At 37.9% G+C, this 24,582-nt stretch overlaps 1 protein-coding gene across 1 annotated transcript; it reads left to right on the forward strand.

Moving 5' to 3' along the window:
- The first annotated feature begins 25 nt into the window (after positions 1-25).
- On the forward strand, positions 26-22,623 carry LOC135479306 (uncharacterized). Its single transcript, XM_064759129.1, has 20 exons — positions 26-144; positions 618-707; positions 3,547-3,660; positions 4,251-4,354; positions 4,824-4,850; positions 5,058-5,179; positions 6,107-6,202; positions 6,650-6,705; positions 7,357-7,414; positions 8,140-8,374; positions 9,252-9,482; positions 10,051-10,181; positions 11,505-11,593; positions 12,006-12,446; positions 12,817-13,025; positions 14,836-15,046; positions 15,361-15,500; positions 17,199-17,318; positions 17,870-18,005; positions 21,988-22,623. The coding sequence occupies exons 2-20, from the start codon at positions 646-648 to the stop codon at positions 22,064-22,066; spliced, it is 2,661 nt and encodes an 886-aa protein (XP_064615199.1). The 5' UTR covers positions 26-144; positions 618-645; the 3' UTR covers positions 22,067-22,623.
- Positions 22,624-24,582: the final 1,959 nt, after the last annotated feature.

Here is a 24,582-nt window from a genome sequence, read left to right on the forward strand (position 1 = left end):
ATCTCGTGCACTTCCCCACGAGAGTTGCCGAGGTTTGTTTACCTTGCTGCTGGGGACGCCAACACAATGTGACTTCGTACATGTGTCATCTTCATTCTCACGTCAAGTCTCACTTCAAGATCGACTATCCTCCTTCATCACAAGGTAGCTTTTGATTGCTCGAAGTTATACGTTTAATTGTGTGCACATATGTTCCTAAATTAGATGTCGTTTCAGTTTTAAAAACAGGTACAATGTAACTGTCAGTGTAAGATGCCACTGTGTAGTTGTCGCAAATATTTCGCTTTACCATGGCAACGGGAAAATAGCTGCAGGCTATCCATGTCTGCTTTGTGGAATTCTCTTTCTTTCTTCAAGACTTACGCTGGTTTTGAATAACAGCGAAGGGCTGACTTAGTTTTTTTAACTGTCATTATCAAGATCAAATGAAATTGTGATTTGATGTCCTTAAAGAAGATAACAGCCCTCCTTGGTGAGTCATAAGTAGACACACGTACGTGTTTTTATTTTATTTTTTCTTTGACCTGTCAGAATTAAAACGAAAAACATCACCAAATTTCCACTTTTTGTTTGTATTCATCTTTTCCTTGCACTCTATATCATTTCTTCCATTTCAGGTGATCATTTTACCAATTGAAAGTCCACATGATGTCCACATTCAACACCTCAACAAGGAGAGAAGATATCTCCGTTCGTTTAAAAGCACAGTGAGTATACTTGTACATGTAACAGGAGACCAAAGAAAACTTGCAAACAAATGATATATTCATTGATTTGAACTCAAAAGGCCTGGCCTACCCATCTTAATTTTACTTTATGGAATTACATGCATTTAAACTGAATTTAGACCACACTCACCTCAGGTTTGAAAATATAACTTAAGTTTTCTCATGTATAGTGCTTAAGCAGTTTCCTTATTCCTGGGAGCTCCACATGGTGGCATTCCCATATATATCTGAAGTTTGCTCACAGCCTAGGTGTACATGTACATCATAGCAGACCCAGTGAATTTTCAAACAAAAAAATGATGTGCTACATTGGATTTTGAATTATTTTATTTTTTTGGGGAATGATAATCCTATGTGTCCATGAATTAATTTACATCACACAAGGCATTTAGCAACTGCTATGCAATTCCTTGAACTCCTGACACAGCACAGAATTTTCCATGACGAGGAACTCGCACAAGCATTAAAATGTTCACTTAAAGGAGAAGACAACATAAAAGTGATGCCCAAATCAGATGAAATAGGATCAAAACTTATTCACAAATATGATCCTTACATTTTTTGGGGTGGGGGTGGGTGGGGGGGTTATTTTTCAAAAGAAAAGGGTATTTGAAAATATTTTTGTGTGGTGGGTGTTTGGAACCAACTTTTAGTATTTATCATTGTTACATAATAATGTTCTAAATAAGGATGTGATGCTTGTCTAATAAATTTATTTGAATGCAAATTTGTTGTTTATATCAAAACATATGCATTTAACCTAGATTATGATAATATTTATGAACATATTAAAAATATAAATATGATCCAAATTGAGGTTAAATACGTGCTGAAAAGAACAAATTCTAGTGCAGAAATATTTATTTAACCTGTGTTACATCCTCATTTATAACATTACTAAACTAAGACTATAAATACCAAAAGGTGGTCACAAATACCCACCATACAAAAATTATTTTCAAGTCTCTTTTTCCCCCTTAAGGAAAAATCAGAAAAAATATTGAAAACCATACTTAGGAATAACTTTTTGAACTCTTTCATCTGAACTTTGTCATTTTTATGTTTTCTCCATCTTTAAAAAAATTGCGAGTTGTTTGAAAATATCAGAGTTGATTATGAGCAACACATAATTACTTTAGTACATAATTTTTTACCCCCCCCCCCCCCCCACCCCAATCCCCTCGGTTCGAATGCCTGTGTTATTCGATATTTTCAAGTACACTTATATGACTAACATATAAATGTTCAATTTTCCATCCTTGCAGAACTCAATTTTTGTAAGTCAAAATTTTAGTTAATTTCTTAGATTACAGTACAGTACTTTGTACCTGCATGTGTGAAATACATCTGGGTTGTGATGGTTATTAGATATTAGGTATTTTTAATTATTTTTTACATGGTGGCATGGTAAAAGCATGCAAATATTGTAGTTTTACTTAACTGCGGCACATATGTTTTCTTAATCTTGCACTGAAGTTTTATATATTTTTTTCCATAGTGTCCTGGTCCATCGTTTTAAACACATATAATTTAAAATAAAGAAAGAAATAAACAAAGCATCACTGGCAGTGATTTAATTCTGTACAGGAGTGAGTGCATGATATCAAAGGCCTGCAAATAACTTATTACAGCATGGCTGACAAATTTCAAAAACCCAATCAATCTACCTACTTTTTTTGTTGTTGAAGATTCCCTATGTTATTCTCTATGGTCTTTGTCAGGCACCAAATAGTTTGTTGCTGGCAAGATGGGATTTGATACCGTATTATGTTCTTGTCAGGCTGCTTTACGGAGGCTTGAAATAATGTAACCATATCTTTAAGAAATCTTGGACTAGCACCATAGAGAAATACCTGAAATTATAATTTATTTTTTAATAAGATGTAATCAAAATTAAGTAAGCTCACTCTTCCTCTGTTTTCTGTGTTTCCCATAAACTTCACATATATATTTGCATATTTTGTATTGTTATGAAGGAACAACAAAATTCAGAACTTTGTCGAGTCCCAGTTTATGTACATGTATCTTTGGGCCATTGCTGTGGTCGTGGGGGAATGGTTTAAGTATTGCGAGGTTTTCTCAGTGTCTACGTGTTTTTGTCTAGTCATGCTAACTAGTGGTCAAAAGTCAAGTACATGTAGTATATCACAATGTCATGCTGATTTATATTTATAAATATTATAATTTAGTTTTATTGAATGCAGTGTTTTCTATCTTTGTTTGTATGTTCATGGGTATCTTACAAGTAAACATAATGAGCAGTTTTGAAGAACAGGAATGTCCACGTCAGCTGCCTGTATACATGTTATGTACCATACATTTACTTGAAAGATAAACTATACAAAAAGTATATGTAAATATTGTATGTGGATCCGAAATTGTTTTCTTTCAATAGTATATGAAGCCACAGGTTTGTGTTCATATTCATAATGATATCATAAAGGTCATCATTATAGTACAGTCTTGTTGATTATGCTTCTCAAAATGTACATATTATTTGCTTGTACACAAAGAAGCCACATGCAATAGACTACATGCTTATCATGATAAACTGTAATCCATGTAATAATGAACTGGATAATATATTATTTATATTATTAACTTATGTGTAAATCATATAATAATCATTTGTTAATTAGGAAATTTCTGTGAAATGTCACATGTACATGTAAGTACTGGTATACACATAAGTTGTTATTTAGTCATATTCTGTGTTGGTTTGTAGACAAGTGAACTGTGAACGTGATTTTGTAAATGTTAAATTAAAGCATATAATTCATAGAGTTTATAAGTATAAGTAATTCAATCCTTTTCTCAGAAACCTCCGCAATGCCAAGGAACAGACCAAACAGCTCGAGGAAGAGAGTAGAAAGATGGAAGAGAGGCTCCGCGAGCTGAAAATGGCGATGAGTCGTGAGAAAGAGGAGAGGGAGTGAGTAAGATAGATCAAATCAGAGACTAATGGCCACTGGAAAGTAGACACAAGACCAGTGTCAGTTTTCTGAAGCTTGCATCTTTAGTGAATCATTTCATTCTGATTTTGATAATAATTGTACTGGAAAAAAATTACTTTAGTCAAAAAGATTTACAGTATGTGGTCAGCATTGATGGCGTGAGGCTGTGAGCCAACAGTGATTGAAGTCCACTTACATGTCTTCCACCAATATGATTTGTACAGCCGTATATCACCTGTGGAAAAGATTGTAAGTAACATACTAGTACAGTTGGTGGTTCCCCCCTTTGCACAGATTTCCTCTAGCAAAGAAACTTTTTGCAATTGCGTAAGTGAAAAATTCATGAATTTAGCGTTAAACAACACTCAGATAAATATAACTAAAATCTGTTTTCTCATGCACATTTTGTTTTTCTCTGTTTAGTAGAATTATCCAGGTAACGTTTCATATTAGAAGTGGATGTTAAGTTTTGTTAATTAGTTGATGGACACGTATATGCCATTCTTCAGTACATTTTTTTTTTTACCCTGGTTTTGAGGCTAATTGTCAGCATTTTGAATTTTCACAGGAGACAGGGTGGCTTCTGGAAGAGCGGGCAGACTGGTAACCTACACTCATATGCACAGGATGTTCTCGATGCTAAACAGACAAGGCAGCTTAAGAGCAAAGTAAGTATATCGACATGATGGAGATAAATTCAGGGTTTTCAATGATTCATTGTCTGCAGCATTGCTTTCGTCACATGGCCCATCAACATGTATAATTATTCACATGATTTTGTGTAATTTTGTAAGATGCAGTGATGTGTACTGGACAGGCCTGGTTATATCCATAAAGCCCTTGATCAGTATTTTTTTTTAAGAAGAAAATAATTGAAAAGAATAGAAATCTGTACATGCAGGTTCTTTTGACAGCTACAACATTGATTTCAAATTGCAAAAAGAAATTAAGTGTAAAGTTATGGATTTTTTTTTTCTGTCAGTGGAATATATTAAAAGATTTCCTTGGAAAGATGGTATTAGATATATGAATGGTGATATGTGTCGCTGAAGGATATATTAGGCAGATCAGCATACATGAATAAACCTTTATGCTCAATTTCACCTCTTTGTTTATTTTGCACAGGGTGGCAGTCCAAAAGTGAAAGTGTTGAAGGATGAAACATTGCGTAAGTATATTTGACTGTGCATACCTGCATACAGATCAGCGTAAATTTTTTGTACTGGTTCAGTTCCGTGTGCATAGTGTTTAATTCCAGTCTGTAATTTCTATGGCGGATTAAATAACAATTTGGTATTTAAAACATGCACCATTCATGCCATTTGCCAAAGTGCAATAATGATTGCCAATCAGTCCATTTCTTTGCTGATTTCAGATTTACCACACAGAAGTAAAGCCCCAGGGACCATCGGGTACATTGCCTCAAAGAAAGTGAGTCCTAAAGACAAGAGGAAGGGCCCCCAGTGTGGCCAGTGTGAAGAAAGAGGGGCATCAGTGGTGAGTTACATGCACGTGGAGTTATCTCATGTTTGCCATGTACATGTCAAGGTAATTTGCACCACACCTGATATGCTGAGAAATCAACCAATCTGTAGTACAGGTATAAACTACTAAAGCTGTATGAATCTTAGTAAATGCATGTTCCTCTGCTACTGCTGCATGCATGCACATGGTGACCTACAATACATAAATGACCTAACATTTCATCCATGTCTAAGTGTTCTGCTGATCCTAATATAATTATCCCTGCTCTACAGTGTCAAATACAGACAAAGATGTTTCAACATGACTGGTGTACTTGAGCTGTACAACACTAAAGTGGATATAGACTTGCTTCAGTGCATGCTTTGAGCTTTAAGTTACACACTTTTCAAAAAGCAGGAAAAATTGTAAAGTACAGCGTAAAACCCCAAGCATACATACATACATACATACCCTGGTTCTTCTAGAATTTGAGACAGATATTAATAGTGTTGAAAGTAGAATAGTACATTTCTTTACGAGCCTTTTGGTAAAGTAAAGATATAAGTTTGTTGTTCATTAGATCTTTTAACCTTGTGAGAAAAAAGAAACTCCTGCTAGAATGTCATGTATATTGGCTAAAATGAGTGGCCCAGGTGTCCCAAATTTTAGCAGAAATAGGGTACCCAGAACAGGGAAAACGCAGTAAATCAGAACTGAAACGAAGAAGTGGTCTAGCTTTATATGAAGGTGTCAGCAACTGTCAATCACAGCCGTACTCAGTTTCGCCTCCGGAGTTTCTTGCACTGGGGCCGATTCACAGCCTTACCATACCAGATCCTTTAATAATAAGATCTGCTGTTGGCCAATCTAAGTTAATTAAAACTAATTAATTATTTATAATTGAAAACAATCTAAGTTATATTAAAGGATGTACTATTTGTGACTGTTTTCTCCCCTCAGACATGTGCACAGTGTGGGGAGGACTACTGTGCTGGTTGTTTTGCAGCTTTTCATCTGAAAGGAGCTCTGAAGAAACATAGATCTGTTCCAATCCAAGTAAGATTATTACTTTAAAACAGTAATAATTAGGGTTATTTTGGATTTAACTGGGTTTTTCTGAGTATAACACAAGTTCTAATGCTGAGACCATCTCAGGTTTGTATGGCTTGGAATACAGAAACAGGCATCTAATCTCCATCAATAAATGGAGACCATTCAGCTATATACAGGCATGCCAGGCTTCCAGAAAAAGCCAGTTTTGTGCCCATGATTCGGAGTCCTGAGAGCTGTTTTGATCGGCAACTATCACCATTGTTGTCATGACTGCAGACTATTTAATTTCTGGACTGACCACTCGGGCCTTAGAAAAACAGTAGTTTAGAGTCATTTTTAGGAGAAAACTAAAAAGTTTTTCTGCGAGGACACATCCTAAATTGCACATTAAGAAATAAAAAATAAGAGCTTTATGTATAATCTGTTAAATCCGGTTTTATTGTTTCTCAGGCAAACACCCCCAGGCCGTGCCTTACTCCCCGACTCACCCCTCCTGCCTCTTCAAGGTAAGCTATGTCAGTATACAGATTGTCATTCCAAGACTGAGAATCTTTCAGCTTTCTTTGCAATATAGATATGCCTTGCTCACAGTCACATTTCAAATTAGATATGGGAAGATGACAGTACTTTAGACTGAGAGAGAAATTTACATTACTTCAGTATTTGATACAAATTGCTCATTGAAAAAGGTTTTCTTGGGCATTTTATTGGGTTTACTTAAATGTTAACAGAAATTCACATTAATTTGGGTAAAACCCATACGTGCAGTTCTCTCCGAACGCTTCAAAATATTGGCAGTAGAGGTGGTTGAAAAAGCAGTTGAATAAGGGTATATTCCTGAAAATGAGACATTTTAAAGAAAATATTTATTACTGCGTAGTTAAAAATTCTGTTTTGTGACTTAATTTACTGACATGCAGGTATTGATGTAATTGCATATCTTTCCAGTGCTCAGTTTACATCGCCGTATTATTTATGTGATGGTGTAACATGTAGTAAAATCTAAATTCACAGTACATCCTAAGTGTCTGATAACATGAAGCTTTAGTAACAAATCAAAAAAACTGATACACATACGTGTGGTCGACATATCTTCTAGCTCAAGACATGACCACTCAGAGTATGAAGTAACATCTGTTTTGTGTTTCTGTTTTCAGAGACCTTGTTACAAGTCACCTACCAGCTGAGGGGGATACCATAGCTATTGGGAATGGGGTATGGAACTTCTGTGATGATATTTTATGTACATGTATTTAGCTTACTTTTAATAATACTATATTTATTTATTTGATTAGCACATGTACTCAAGAATATTTCACTTACACGACGGCAGCCTGGCATTATGGTGGGAGGAAACCAGGAAGAGGATGAAGAGGGAAAACCATTACCATCGGCAGGCTGCTGAAAGACCTTCCCATGTATGGCCGGAGAGGAGGCCAGCATGAGCTGGACTTGAACTCACAGCGACCGCATAATTTGAAGCTCCTGAATCCTTGCGCTATGCTGGTGTGCTAACCACCTCAGCCACAGAGGTCCCTAATATTACAATAAGTGAAATATTCCTGAGAAATACATGTACTGTAGTCTATGTAAAATGTACACGGGTCAGGGAGATAATTTATTAAACAAATTACTTCCGTTGTAGTAAAATATGACCACATTTTAATTGATTCACTAAATTCTCAAGTGTAGGTTTTGAAGGGTAGTTGAAAATCTGTGAGGCCTGGTTTGATGCAAACCATTGTACAATAAAGTAGATGCAGTTTTCAATCACAATGGTGCATTGATCTTTTGATCTAATTCTTAAAAAATATTGAAATTTCTGCATAATACACACAATGTGGACGTAAGAAACAATTTTTTGACATAGTTGACTTCACAAAAATAACTTCAGTCAGAAGATAACACAATATTTAAAAGAAATAACTTTCCTACAACAGGATGGGAATCGTAATAGCCCTGAAGGAGCTAGTGGATCATTCAGTGGACCTTCTCTACTGGCGGGAAATTATGATGAAAACGGCAGTGCTGCATCCTTCCAAGAGGCCTTGAGAGCTTGGAGAAGTGGTGATAGTAATCAAACAATTGCAACGACACCAGCAACACCAGCCTTAATCAAACCTGCCCGGCCTTCAAAGTCCAGTTCAGGCTCACAGTCCAAGGTTAAACCAGCAGGTTAGTTCACCTTGACAGTCTGGGGCTGGATTTCCTCCCACGGAGTGTGATGTTAAAACCCTGTTTTTATTTTACGTTTACAATATAGATCTGTTTCAGTTTTATAGTTGTGTGGGAGCCCTTACTGACCTTTTCTATAAAGAAATCCATGTTGAATTATGTTTACCCTAATTCTTCAACTTTTTCAACCACTTCTGCAATCAATATTCTGAGAGAATTGTGGGGTGTAGAAAAACAATTTTTAGTTTTATGAAGTTTGAATTTTAGTACTGACACAAACACATTATTGTAATAGTGTCGTCATCATAATAATTGTGAGCATAAATTCTACCAAAAAAAAGTGCTTCACTGGTTGAAAAGGTTCAAGATTTACAGTATATCCTGTTGCATGTCACATTTTGCTTTATAATAGATGTTAGAGGGGCCTTTTTATACTCATCCAGATTGGTCTGTCCAAAAAGCACATGGTCGATAACACAATTTGTCTTCAAATGTACTAGTAAGATAAGATTAGTAATCACATTTATTTGTGGGAACATGTGCTGGTTGTGGTTGTTACTTAAAATTCGTTTTATGTGCTGTTCATCCTCTTGGTAAAGATGCCTACTGTATTGATTCAACGAGCTTTTCACTTTCTACCGTTTATTTATTTATTTGATTTGATTGGATTGGATTGATGCACTCAAGAATATTTCACTTATACGATGGAGGCCAGCATTACGGTTGGAGGAAACTGGGCACTTTCTACCAGGCCGGGTAGTAAATCATTTGCATTGTCGCTAGGACTTGTTACTTTTGCAATGTTTTATCACCTAGTGATAATGAAAACATTAACATTGCACTTACACTGTATATTTATCTCTTTTTTTTATTTTAGTCATAAGCGTGGAGCATTCCACCAGCACAGTGGACACAAGGGGAGACAACTCTTTGGAAGTAGTGTTTCATGACCACAACATTTCTTATGCTGAGAGACTGTTACTCAAGAAACACCGTAAAACAGAAGTGGGTCAACTGCCGTACCGGTCACCCTCGGGGATGTCAGAAGGTTTTGGGGAGTGCCACAGCCAATCACCGGAGCATTATAGAGAGAGCTTCTATGACCAGGGTAAGATGGTGTGTCATTCTTTGTCCTTGTAATTAAAGGATGGACATAGTCTAGACAAGGTATTTTGAGTTCTAAGTTTTATGGAGAAGTTGTGACTCCTCTTCAGTTTGAAAGTCCTCTGAAATACTAAAACACTGGTTTATTTGTTTATTTGATTGTTATTTAAAGTCAAACTCAAGGGTTTTTCCGTTATATGATCATGGCCAGACGTAAGGAGGGAGAAATCCCTGGTAAATACAGGTTCTGTATTATCTCGAATTTACAAATTACAAATTCCTTGCCCAGTTATCAAGAAGATACAAGTGTGTGATTCAGTCATCATGTACAAAGTGTTTTTTGTCGTTTTGTTCATCACTAGCATTTGCGCAGTTATATTTTGTTATTTTGTTGAACTGCCAAATCCATATGCTTTTCGTCATACGCCGATTAAATGCTCTAAACCAGCTGTGTAATCAGTGGAACATAATTGAAGGCCCATTAAAAGATGACGTGCAGAATCTTACATGAATATTTTTCTTTATAACATTATGATGACTTGTAACTGTAATTTTTATTCTCTCTATCGCAGAGGGTAACCTGGACACACAGAGGGGCCATGTGAACTTCCAGACGTTGTATGATGCTGTCTGTACCAGTGGTGCTCCAAGTAGGGCTGGTGCTGACTCTGGGCTCTCAATTATTGAGTTACCTGATGTTCCTGTAAGTCCTAGCTATTGTGTTGCACATTTTAAATGCCAACATAATCGACACTTATTCGTTGGTAGTCTATAGACGGGATGAAACATCTGTTTTGTTCAACTTTATGTGAAAGCTGCATTATCACGGAATTTAGGAATAATACTGCTTTAAACCAGGATAAACATGCATTTCTGTACCGCACGTATCTCATGCAGTAGCCAATTAGCACTTATCTGTTGTCCTCCTTTGGAAACAAGGCTTTTTAATGTGTGAATATTTGAATATCTTTTTGAGAATTTCCCTGATGCTTATCCTTTATCATCCTTTATACCTACATCTTGTGCTGGTGTATGAGAGCTATTCCCTGTCTCCTCTGAGCCTGGATTAAGAAATTGCTCGCCACACGTACTTGAAGCAGCTACTATAGTCCATTTTCTTTTAGCCAGTCACCTATATTCCATTATTTGTACAATCTGTCGTACATATATTTGCTGCCAAAATTTCATATGGTCAGTCACATGTAAGAATACAAGCTCTACACATGGATTATGTTGAAAGCTTATGTTCTTACACAGAATGTGAATACCTTTTCTAATTCATAAGCTTCATTACAATGGCAAGAATTCATTGCCTCGGGTGATGTCATAGTTATTCAAAAGCAAGTGGCATGCTGAATGAGTTTTTGCCGTCCAAACCAGGTTTATGGAGTTTAACATTATGAATTAGAAAAACAATTTCAACTGCATTTTCCTTGCATTGATATAGACTTACAGCATATCAGTGTCTGGAGCTTGTGGTGTTTTTTATTACTAATAGAAGGCAATTTTTGTAGCGAGTATGACTGATTTTACTGACATCTGTAAATAAGCAACTGGCTAAAATTGACTTTGTGCTCAATATAGTGCTTTCCACCAGGCTTATAAGATTTTGATTGATAGTACATGTAAATATTTTTGAAGTGTACACGAAATGGTTTTTATTTCTTAATACATCATATATAATGTGTTCATCCTATAAATGAGAAAGTCATAGTGAAGTGGCATGCGTAGTGGGCTTCAGTCATTACCTTATCAGGCCAATACAGTCCTGACAGCTACTTCTCTGATTTACAGTACATGGTTACATAGCTGGAAATGATGGCATGAAAATGTAAGGGTCAGCCTGATGAATGAATCGAAGAAGTGTGTTAGTCAAAAGAATACGCACATTCTAACACAGTTATTAAGAAACAAAAAATATGCTTCAGTGGTGAAAATTTTATTCCTATTTTTTGGGGGCATATGTGTTTTTTTAAAGTACCTTTTCATGTATCCATTAATCTTAATCTTGCATTCATTCTCTCAGTTTCTACCTGCATTAAATGGGATAGAGACCTCAGGGCATTGTCATGTTGAGGAAGTGGACAGTGTACCTGCAGATGTCCTCATCAACAGGTGAGATAATTGGAGTTCCAGTGGAGTTCCAAGGAACAATATTTTCCTTATTCTAAGTTCCAGGTTTTCCCTACTTTATAACTGCTAAATTTATTCATGATAAATCTCCTGCTGCTTTGTATGGCATGCTGAATGGTCTCACAGCAGTTGATCAGCCCCTCCTTAGTAATCGAGTTGCTTTGAATGAGGAGTCTTTAATAATTGCTGGGTACTTTGTAGTTGTTTTAATACTGTGGCCATTCTTGTTCTTGTACTCTCTAACCCAAAACCATGTTGCTGTTGCAGAAGTGCAGAATTACAGAATTTCTATTTAAACACCAATCAAACAAATAAATAAAAATATGGTGGGCCACTTTCTCTTTCTGAAAGTATGGTCTAAAATGTTCATTTATTTCTTCTCTTTTTTTCAAAGGACTTCCAGACCAACACCCTCAAGAATTGCGTTCTCAGAAGAACGTGTTGACCACCATCCTGCTGGGATCCCTCCGTTTGACAAGAGAGTTCCTCTCAGGGGACTGAATTCAGACTGCTCTATGAACATGCCCCCAAGTGGTTACAAACGCAAGGGGAGTAAATCTGCGAAGGTGCCGTATGTAACAGAGCCAGAAGAAGTCATTTCCTTCAGTCACATTTCTCCCTCCCAGGTCACAGATGCCAGTCCAGATGAAAATACTGATGGTCTTGTTAACACAAAAGTGTCATCACAAACAAGTGCAAAAAGACCCAGCACAGCAAAAAGTCGTCCCCAGTCAAGAGCTCGCCCCAAGAGTACTAGCAGACCCAGATCCAGCTTAGCGTCCAGAGCAGGGTCCAGGGCAGGCAGTAGGGTTGGGTCTAGAATCTCTGTGTACGGGTGAGCTCGGAGGTGTTTTTACATTGTATGTAAACAGCCTTAGTAAATACTCGTTCACATGTAGTTGCAGATTTAACTTTAAGTTGGTGTATTAACGGCTTCAGATTTTTTGGGCCACCTGATTAAAATCAAAAACCAGCCTAATTGATTGTCTGTTGATAAGTTTTGCATATTATCATGGAATATAAATTTGACACTACATTGCAAACTTCTCAGCTGTATTCTTTCCAGTATTATAACTGAAAACAGAATAGATGTACATTTTTTCCCATGTTTTCTCTTATACTATTTTTGCTATATACATAGCGATGACACTATAACATAACTAACTTAAGCTTTACAGTTGTATTGGTTTTCTTCTATTTACCAGAGAGGGTCACCTCACTAAAGCTCCAAGCAGCTCTCTTCAGGCAGTGGCAAAGCTAGAGTTGTCTTCCCCTGCCACAGATTCACTGAATACAGCCTCCTTGAGTGGGTTTTTCTTGGCTGGTGTTCAGTCAACAACATCAGAGAGGGAGATAATCCCGACCTCTACTCGTGACAAGTCAAAGAACAGCCAGTATAAAATCAGTAACAGATGTAAGTGAAGCCTTGTTTCTCATAGGGGGCTGCGTGGCTCAGTTGGTTAGTGCACTAGTGCAGCGTAATGACCCAGGGGTCTCTCACCAATGCGGTCGCTCTGATAGCAACCTACGGAAGGTCGTGGGTTTCCCCCGGGCTGTGCCCGGTTTCCTCCCACCATAATGCTGGCTGCCGTCATATAAGTGAAATATTCTTGAGTACGGCGTAAAACACCAATCAAATAAATAAATAAATAATTGTTTCTCATAATGGTTGATGAAGTATAAACTTTCTGTCCAAGTCACAAAATATTTGTTTGATTGGTGTTTTACGCTATACTCAAGAATATTTCACTTATACAAAGGCGGCCACCATTATGGTCCAAGGAAGCCAGGCATAGCAAGCTGGAAATTTACCCACGACCATCCGTAAGTTGTTGGCATCGTTGGGAAATAGTTCCAAAAAGTATGATTTCCTACAAGAAAGATTAAAGACCAGCGAAAATGTTGGATGGAGTAAAACTTGATTACCTGTGGAACGAGACACATAGAGTGGTGGTACATGTAGTCTCTGAAGACATGGTAGAGCTGGCATTGTTCCACTAAATTCTTGTTTTATCAGTTCGAAAAATCATATCATTGATTTATTCTTGTTAATATTTGTGATAATGGCTCATAATTGATGAGAATGTAAATAGTAACAGTGTACATGTATGTGGCACTGCGTGAGGCAATTCACGAAAACTGTTGAAAACATTTCTGTTTCCTTGGGATCTTCCCGGTTTCCTCCCACCATAATGCTAACCACCATCGTATAAGTGAAATATTTTTGAGTAAAGCATTAAACACTTGTTTAAATAAATAAATCAAAATCATTTCTGTTCTGACATACAGTGTTAATAGCAGACAGATAAATCTTTAAGGGAGCCATTAAGAATTAACACTTTCATTCTTAGATGTCATTGTAGATGTATGTGTCATTTGATAATGTGTAATACACATAAGTTAAACGACTATTTTAGTTTCAGTGCATGTATCCGGTAATTAGGGTCCACGCTAGTTCCTAGCGGTACACCTCTTGAAATCGTTCAGATTATTATTATTATTATTATTGTTATTATTATTATTATTTTTAGTCACATCATAAGTTCTCAAAAACTATAAAAGGTAGAAAAACCAGTTGTATTCTTTCTGTCTTTTTTGCTTGGTCAGATCAAAGCCATCTAATCTCTAGTACTTTGCCAATTGTAAATGATGCTTGGCAGTGTAGGGTTCAAATCCAGTACATCCCTTTACATTTTTTTTTTGTGTTTTTTACCATTATCATGAACTTTATAGACATTAGGCTACCAGAAGTTGTAAAAGTCTAGTCCTGTGGACCCTGGCAATGCTGTTGGGCAGCAGCTTTTTTGAAATTTTTTTTTTCTGTGGAGGATGTTATATAAATTATCAGAACATTTCTTTTCTGCTCATTATCATACATAACAATACTGTTTCTACTAATTAATATCCATCAGTAAATTACATTGATTGTGTGCAATATCATGCTGGTACTGCCTGTCAGTACATCACATTTTTTTGTTTAACATTTCTGCTATTATTTCTTCATAAGTTCACACAACTTGTGTATTACATTTTTGAATGCCAATCAGTAAATCACATAATTTATCAGTAAAAATTGGTTATATACTATCAGCACATCACAATGTTTTATGCTTGTTGTTGAATGGAATTATAACATATTTTATCTGATGTTTGAACACATGAGCAACAGCTCATCAGTAGATCACATAATTTGAGAGAACATGTTTTCTTTCCGTCCGTCGCAGTGTACCAGATGGCCCCAAGGTCCTGGCGTCCAGACAGCAGTGTGAGCGAGGCAGCGGCGCCGTCTGAAGTTAAGGTAGAACAAAGGGAGCAGGATGGCGAACAGGAGGTCACCCTGTCATACACCTATAGCGGTCAGGTGACAGGGGAGCCTGTGCAGGTACACACAGGTCCTGTTAGTCCAGCTCAAGACTCGCTCAGCTTTCCTGTGAGGTAGGTGTGAATTCTTTGTTCTGATTGTATTGAACAGGTTTAGTTTTCTTTAATCAAATATGTCTCTTTTAATGTCTCTTTAATCAAACCATCTGTAGGCTAAAGTATGGGAAGCTGTTTTGCACATATTTTTCACAAAATTTAAAGGATAATTTTTATCAGCGAACTTCATGGATGTTTTCTGTTGTTATTTTATTATTTCTGAAAGAAATATTTAATAATTTAAAGCTTCACTGACTGTGCAATGGTTTGCTAGTAATGACAGCTGCTTGCCTTAGCTGTACACCAATATATGGATGTGTTGTCATTTTTAGGCCACCTTCCACTCCTAAATCCAGATCGGTTACCTCCCCTCACAGACGCAGGGTTATCTCTCCTAAAGTGCGTACAGGTGTCCAGAAGTCTCCGACAACTGCAGACACAACTGAGTCAGGGCGACAGTCTCGTGCTATCGGTAAGATAGTCAGAGTGTGGACCACAAGATAAAAATAATTGGTTATGTTAGTTCACGGTAAAAGGAGATTGTCAGAATGAGGGCTGAATGGGTGACACTGGAGAACCAAATTTGAAGGTAGCCATGTTTGTCTGTCTACAGCAAAAAAAGAAACAATGATGGTAGCACCACAGAGACTAAAGCAGGAATAGGTAAATATACATCATAAGGTTTCACTGATAGTACAGTGGACTCTCTGAACGCCGACACCTTAATAAACCGACATCTTGTCAAAACCAACAGCATTTCGTGGCCCGTTTTCTGCTCCATTTGACAGTAATGTTAATTGCTTTCAATAAACCGAGTCTTGTCCATTCTGAACACCGACAGTGGTTTGTAGTACAAACATTTCCAGTGAGTACTAATCTGACGCAGTGTGACGTCCGATGGAGTCCAAGTTTGGCTTCAACTCGCCTGGTCGCCAGGTGACTGAAGATTAGTGGGAAGGGAGATAATCTGCTTATAGGAATTCTACCTACTTCAGCAGGTGGTGATCTCCTGTCTTGATACTGTACAATACCTCCTGCGGAAATCAGAGTTCAGTCATGCTGTGAGTGAAGGATGAGTCTGTGACTGAATAATAATGCCTCAAACAACAGTTGCCGTAACAAATTCCCCTGCAATTGCACTGACAGCGTCCGACCATGGAAAGGAGACCCGCGAAGCATCGTGTGGAGATGAACTTGTGTGATAAAGTTCAACTTATCCAAGCCTATGAAACATTCCTGAACAAATTAAATTAGCTCACAAGTTTTCAGTTGACCCTTCAACTGTGAGTGACATCCTAAAAGAAAACACTTTTATTTGGACAAATATGAGAAGAATTCCAGTGGCGAGAAAAGGCAATTTAAGAATGCTTGACCTCCATCACTGAAGAGATGATAGTCCACCAGCGCTTGAAGTAGCAACAATCTACCCTGGATCGATTTTTTGTAAAGTAATTATGCATATGTACTAAAGTATAGTACAGATCAGCTTCCTTTTCATAGTTTGTTGCTATGCATCACTGTGCTCTTTAACAAGTTTAATTAAACTTATATTTACGTACAATACAGATGTTGTTGTTGCTGTAGGCTGCTTGCCCATGTTTAATACACCAACATCTTGTCTAAACCGACATTTCTGTTTGGTCCCGAGTAAGGTTGGCTTACAGAGAGTCTACTGTAGATAGATTAATGACGAAGCTATCAGCAAAAGATCGTGATATACCTATTCCTGCATTATCCCCTAATGTGGGAATACCACCCTCATTGTTTATTTTTGCATGAATACAGTAAAGTGCTAACCCCTTAATACGTCTGGTTGGAGATGTATCCACCTCTTTTGCCATGAAAGCAAACAAGATTGTCTTATTTAATAACTTCCAACCATTTGCTCAATCTGGTGGCCTCCCTGGCGGAGGTGGTTAGCGCGCCAGCAAGGCCTCTCACCAGTGAGTTGAGTTCAAGACAAACTGTGATTTCAAGACCAGTTCATGGCAGCAATGTGCAGATGGTTGTGGATTTACATGGGGCGCTTGAGTACAGAGTAAAACACCAATCAGATAAAATAGATAAATACAAAGTTTGCTGAATCTGACCGTGCCGACAAGAGTTTGTAACAATAAGATATGCGTGCACTACAATGTAACACTCACCCTGACATGTATGTTTATTCCAGTGATAGATGGAGACAACCTGAGTCAGTATGATGAAGACAGTGAGGCAGTGTTAGAGGAACAGGACCAAGATGATGGGCAAACACTTCACCAACTTGAGTGGGAGCTGGCCTCAGAAGCAGGCAAGTTCATTCACAACCATAATGTAGATGTCTCCTCAGTATGTCATTGAAGTGGCAAATGTCAGGGATGTAAATAATTTGTTTTAAAATTTCAAAAACTGGATGAGAATTCACTAAACTCACAACTGGTGTGGCATTATTTGCACGTTTGAAGACCACTTCTCGCACACCTATATGGTATGCATATCAATAGTTGATGGTTTTACTCTGGTTTCCGGTCGCTGTGAGATCAAGTCCAGCTCATGCTGGCTTCCTCTCCGGCTGTACGTGGGAAGGTCAGTCAGCAACCTGTGGATGGTTGTGGGATTCCCCCGGGCTCTGCCCGGTTTCCTCCCACCATAATGCTGTCGTATAAGTGAAATATTCTTGAGTATGGCGTAAAACACCAATCAAATAAATAAATCAAATAAATACTACAGTTTCCTCTGCCCATAAAACTACCTACCTTTGTAGATAAAGTGAAAAATTCTTGAGTATCTTGGCATTAAACGCCAATCAGATAAATAGTATTCATATATAATTGTCATGTTCTTGTTTTTTCCGACCTGTAGATGGTGGTAAACTGTCTTGTGTGGACACATTAATGCCTGAGGACATGGCGGATGACCTTGAAGATGAGGAGGTCATGGAGAGATTCAGCAGGCTTACTACCCCAGGGCCTGGCTATGACATTGATGTTCAACTTAGGTATGGTATTACAGGGGTTTTATGCCCAGGGCCCAGATGTTTCAAAAGTTAAACCAGGCTTAAGTCTTTATACCAGTCTAGCAAGATTAATACAGGGCTTAACTGTGAATACACTTTTGAACAACTGGGTGATGAAAAGAAGTTAAATTGTACGAGGAATTAACGTGGGTGGAAAAGCTGAGTGATTGGGTCATTTTGAAGGGAAGGGAGAGGTAGGTGGAAAATTTGGAGGAAAGTTCATGGGTCAACCAAAACACAGGTGTCATTGGCAATGGGCTGTGTTTATCTTGTATCATTGATGGTCATCGCTATATCATCTCTCACAAGATGTGACTTACAGGACACTCTTCTGTGAAGTTTCGGTCTTGGCCCAAAGCTCGGCTTCTCAGCTTGCCTTAATCGGGGAGAGTGACAATTTGTGAAATGAAACCTTGAACCTTAAAAGATTTCTCAAACTTTCAATGCTTTAGAAATTAATTTACTTTTCTTGTGCAAAGCAAACAAATGTAATTGCTGGAACAACCCGGTACAATCAAGAAGTTTGGACATTGCAATCTCTTCATCATTTCCCTCTTTCATTCCCCTAGACATGTGAAACTAGATTGTGGGCTTCTAATGCAAGCCGACACAGACTTCACAGTTTAGAGTGTTGGGGATAGACCAATAGTTAATCTAGTAAACCAATCATGCTGCACGTCACAGTTTAGAGTGTTGGGGATAGACCAGTAGTTAATCTAGTAAACCAATCATGCTGCACGTCACAGTTTAGGGTGTTGGGGATAGACCAGTAGTTAATCTAGTAAACCAATCATTCTGCACGTCACAGTTTAGGGTGTTGGGGATAGACCAATAGTTAATCTAGTAAACCAATCATGCTGCATGTCACAGTTTAGAGTGTTGGGGATAGACCAATAGTTAATCTAGTAAACCAATCATGCTGCATGTCACAGTTTAGAGTGTTGGGGATAGACCAGTAGTTAATCTAGTAAACCAATCATGCTGCACATCACAGTTTAGGGTGTTGGGGATAGACCAATAGTTAATCTAGTAAACCAATCATGCTGCACGTCACAGTTTAGGGTGTTGGGGATAGACCAATTGTTAATCTAGTAAACCAATCATGCTGCATGTCACAGTTTAGGGTGTTGGGGATAGACCAGTAGTTAATCTAGTAAACCAATCATGCTGCACGTCACAGTTTAGAGTGTTGGGGATAGACCAATAGTTAATCTAGTAAACCAATCATGCTGCACGTCACAGTTTAGAGTGTTGGGGATAGACCAATAGTTAATCTAGTAAACCAATCATGCTGCACGTCACAGTTTAGGGTGTTGGGGATAGACCAATAGTTAATCTAGTAAACCAATCATGCTGCACGTCACAGTTTAGAGTGTTGGGGATAGACCAATAGTTAATCTAGTAAACCAATCATGCTGCACGTCACAGTTTAGGGTGTTGGGGATAGACCAATAGTTAATCTAGTAAACCAATCATGCTGCACGTCACAGTTTAGGGTGTTGGGGATAGACCAATAGTTAATCTAGTAAACCAATCATGCTGCACGTCACAGTTTAGAGTGTTGGGGATAGACCAATAGTTAATCTAGTAAACCAATCATGCTGCACGTCACAGTTTAGAGTGTTGGGGATAGACCAATAGTTAATCTAGTAAACCAATCATGCTGCACGTCACAGTTTAGAGTGTTGGGGATAGACCAATAGTTAATCTAGTAAACCAATCATGCTGCACGTCACAGTTTAGGGTGTTGGGGATAGACCAATAGTTAATTTAGTAAACCAATCATGCTGCACGTCACAGTTTAGGGTGTTGGGGATAGACCAATAGTTATTCTAGTAAACCAATCATGCTGCACGTCACAGTTTAGGGTGTTGGGGATAGACCAATAGTTAATCTAGTAAACTAATCATGCTGCACGTCACAGTTTAGAGTGTTGGGGATAGACCAGTAGTTAATCTAGTAAACCAATCATGCTGCATGTCACAGTTTAGGGTGTTGGGGATAGACCAATAGTTAATCTAGTAAACCAATCATGCTGCATGTCACAGTTTAGAGTGTTGGGGATAGACCAATAGTTAATCTAGTAAACCAATCATGCTGCACGTCACAGTTTAGAGTGTTGGGGATAGACCAATAGTTAATCTAGTAAACCAATCATGCTGCACGTCACAGTTTAGGGTGTTGGGGATAGACCAGTAGTTAATTTAGTAAACCAATCATGCTGCACGTCACAGTTTAGGGTGTTGGGGATAGACCAATAGTTATTCTAGTAAACCAATCATGCTGCACGTCACAGTTTAGGGTGTTGGGGATAGACCAATAGTTAATCTAGTAAACTAATCATGCTGTTTAGGGTGTTGGGGATAGACCAGTAGTTAATCTAGTAAACCAATCATGCTGCATGTCACAGTTTAGGGTGTTGGGGATAGACCAATAGTTAATCTAGTAAACCAATCATGCTGCATGTCACAGTTTAGAGTGTTGGGGATAGACCAATAGTTAATCTAGTAAACCAATCATGCTGCACGTCACAGTTTAGGGTGTTGGGGATAGACCAATAGTTATTCTAGTAAACCAATCATGCTGCATGTCACAGTTTAGGGTGTTGGGGATAGACCAATAGTTAATCTAGTAAACCAATCATGCTGCATGTCACAGTTTAGAGTGTTGGGGATAGACCAATAGTTAATCTAGTAAACCAGTCATGCTGCATGTCACAGTTTAGAGTGTTGGGGATAGACCAATAGTTAATCTAGTAAACTAATCATGCTGCATGTCACAGTTTAGAGTGTTGGGGATAGACCAATAGTTAATCTAGTAAACTAATCATGCTGCATGTCACAGTTTAGAGTGTTGGGGATAAACCAATAGTTAATCTAGTAAACCAATCATGCTGCATGTCACAGTTTAGAGTGTTGGGGATAGACCAATAGTTAATCTAGTAAACAGATCATGCTGCATGTCACAGTTTAGAGTGTTGGGGATAGACCAATAGTTAGTGTAGTAAACCAATCATGCTGCATGTCACAGTTTAGAGTGTTGGGGATAGACCAATAGTTAGTGTAGTAAACCAATCATGCTGCACGTCACAGTTTACTGTGTTGGGGATAGACCAATAGTTAATCTAGTAAACCAATCATGCTGCACGTCACAGTTTAGGGTGTTGGGGATAGACCAATAGTTAATCTAGTAAACCAATCATGCTGCATGTCACAGTTTAGGGTGTTGGGGATAGACCAATAGTTAATCTAGTAAACCAGTCATGCTGCATGTCACAGTTTAGAGTGTTGGGGATAGACCAATAGTTAATCTAGTAAACCAATCATGCTGCATGTCACAGTTTAGGGTGTTGGGGATAGACCAATAGTTAATCTAGTAAACCAGTCATGCTGCATGTCACAGTTTAGGGTGTTGGGGATAGACCAATAGTTAATCTAGTAAACCAATCATGCTGCATGTCACAGTTTAGGGTGTTGGGGATAGACCAATAGTTAATCTAGTAAACTAATCATGCTGCATGTCACAGTTTAGGGTGTTGGGGATAACACAGGCTAACGCGAGCTAACCATGTTGAAACTAATACTTTCAATAGGGCATTCCTGTATTTGGTTTGGTACATGGGTTTGGACATGTTTGAGAAAGTTACATAGTGTGTCAGTTTTTTTGATAAAGATCATAGTTCTACCAGCAAAATAATTATTATTATTGTGTGCAAAATGCCAGTGAGGAAACTCAGGAGTCTTTGTTGATGAAAAATTCTCAAATATTACCAGGATTTATATTAATTAATGCAATCTAAAAATCACCTGCTATTCATGAACCTTTTTCATCAATTCATTTAAATAAAAAAAAAAACAGGGATAAATGTGCACTTGATGGTTGAAATTTTCATCAGTTTCCTTCACAAACATCTATACAATTTACTGCAGCAGAAGATGACTAATGGCTGATTGTTTAACATCAGGGAGGAAGAACTGATGGACGACTTTGAAGAGATGGAGAGGCAGATAACAGATGAAGAGGCTGTCAAACATCTTCACTGATACAAGCTTAAAGCCAGGAAAGCAGAAAAAAACTTAACTTTTTTCTTTTTTCATAAAGCCTTTTTCTAAATGGATGCTAGGTGTAATTGTAGTTAATACTTTACACCTGGAAAGTCATTTTTATCTGAAGCGATCATTTGTACATTACTTTGCAAATCTGTGCATTTTAGAATGTGAGGTATATACAGTAATTGATATTATCCAAGTTATTTGAAAGTTAAGTAAGGTCATTTTTTGTGGATAATTTTCATTATTTTATATTCAGAATTTGCAAGTTAAGTGTTAAAGGTAATTTAATTCCTGACTTGTGGATAGGCAATGATTTATCCCTCCATGCTGAAAAGTGATATCATCCCAACATTGTTCTAATGAGAGAAACAAGGCAGTATCAGATGCTTTTTTGATTTTATTTTTATTATTATTATGCAAAAGTTTCAGAAGAGAGAAGATGATGTATTGGCATCTTTATCATCATTTTCTCAGATGTTTTTGTCCACAAGTTGGGACTGTACTTTATGAAGACGGTTTATGGCAGAGATAGTCCGCTTAGTGCCAGTGTACATTGCTGTAGGACTGTATGAGAACAGATAACGTGGAAAGATATGTTGGCCGACATTCTGTATTCTTAACAAGTCAAACTGGTATTTCTGTGCATCAGTATTCAGCCCAATCAGTATGTCTGTATGTTGTGTCAGACTCACAAACATTGTGTGAGTCTTGTATTCAGGTGAATTACATTTATAGGAACACCCTACCTGCTAGTGACTGAGAGTTCAAACCCAGACACAGCCATTTGTTTGTATTACAATTTTTTTCCCCTTCAGAATGGTGTACTTGCATGTATAATTGATCTGTCTCACTTGTCACTGCCCATGCTTTAAAATACACATATAATGCCTTTGCTTTTTCACCAACGAATAACCTTTATATTTTTTGTGTACACAAATTGTACAAGTATTGTTCATTTGATAGCACTAGTTTTGGTGTTTTTTCAATGGAGTGTGAAAGTTTTTGGTGCATTTTGGCTTGTAATATTTTCCACCTTTGTTGAACGGGTGAATTCTTTAATTGCCACGTAACAGGTTCACTTGTTAAACTCTGTATTTTTCGTACACATTCTGTCACTCATTAAGTTCATTTTTCACCCAAAATGATTGACACATACATATTGTTAAAGAATTGTTGTCACATTGTAGATTTTCCTCAAAATAACAACAGAAAGGGTCATAATTCACAAGAAACTAGTCTCCGCCTCTGTCGGACTAGAAGCCCCTTCATTGCTTTGGATACTGTATTGGAAAGCACTCACCGAGGAAATATGATTGTTACATCTGGCTATTTACTTCAGTTGATGTCACCGATTACAGTGGACTTGACAGGTGGCGGTTTCTTTGGTCAGAATTTATCAGTTGATTAATTTAGATGATTGGAGTCTAATGCCATAGTTGAAAGTATTTTACCCAGGAGCCTCTGTCGTCACTGTGACTTCAAGCTCAGCTCATGCTTGCTCCCTCTCTAATTGTATGTGGGAAGGCCTGCAACGTGTGGATGGTTGTGGGTTTCCTCTGGTCTGGGTCACTGAGTTCAACCTCAGCTGAGCTCAGCTCATGCTTGCTCCCTCTTTAATTGTATGTGGGAAGGCCTGCAACATGCAGATGGTTGTATGTTTCCTCTGGTCTGCGGTCATTGTGAGTTGAACCTCAGCTGAGCTCAGCTCATGGTGGCTCCCTCTCCAGTTGTATGTGGGAAGGCCTGCAACATGTGGATGGTTGTAGGTTTCCTCTGGTCTGCGGTCACTGTGAGTTCAACCTCAGCTGAGCTCAGCTCATGGTGGCTCCCTCTCCAGTTGTATGTGGGAAGGCCTGCAACGTGCAGATGGTTGTGGCTTTCCTCTGGTCTCTGCCCAGTTTCCTCCTTCCATAATGCTACCCGCAATTATATAAGTGAAAAAATCTTGAGTATGGCATAAAAGAAATAAAATAAAACTGTGATTACAAGATGGCAATCCCCAACGCAAGCCCCACCTACTTCCTACCCTGAGACTATTTGGGTGGAGGAAGTGGTGGCAAAGAGGTTTATAATAACAAAAATAGTCTGCAAGGGACAATGTGTACATGGTCATTATGGGCAGATCTAGGGATAAGCTTCTGGTTTTCCACCTGTCAAATGTCACTTGTTATTGCATATACATGTGCAGTGTATGTTCCAGGTACGTCAAAAAATCTTAACTCACATACTCTGAAAACTTTGTATCATATTAGGGTCAATAGACAGCTTGCACCATATTTTGTTGTATCACAAGCATGTGGAGTGTGACGTTTAGTTTATGTATTTATTTATTATAGATGAAAGTTGTTTCCTTTGAGTTTTTGTCATGGATTTATTCCGTTTTTGTTATAGTTCACCGGTCTGTGATATATACATACACATACACACTTGTATACTGCTTGTTTTACTTTGCTGTGTGGATTGATTTTAATCCAGCAGTAAAATAGGTTCACATATTTCTGACAGGT

The sequence above is a fragment of the Liolophura sinensis genome, chromosome 12, assembly GCF_032854445.1.
Source record: "Liolophura sinensis isolate JHLJ2023 chromosome 12, CUHK_Ljap_v2, whole genome shotgun sequence".
Taxonomy (NCBI): domain Eukaryota; kingdom Metazoa; phylum Mollusca; class Polyplacophora; order Chitonida; family Chitonidae; genus Liolophura; species Liolophura sinensis.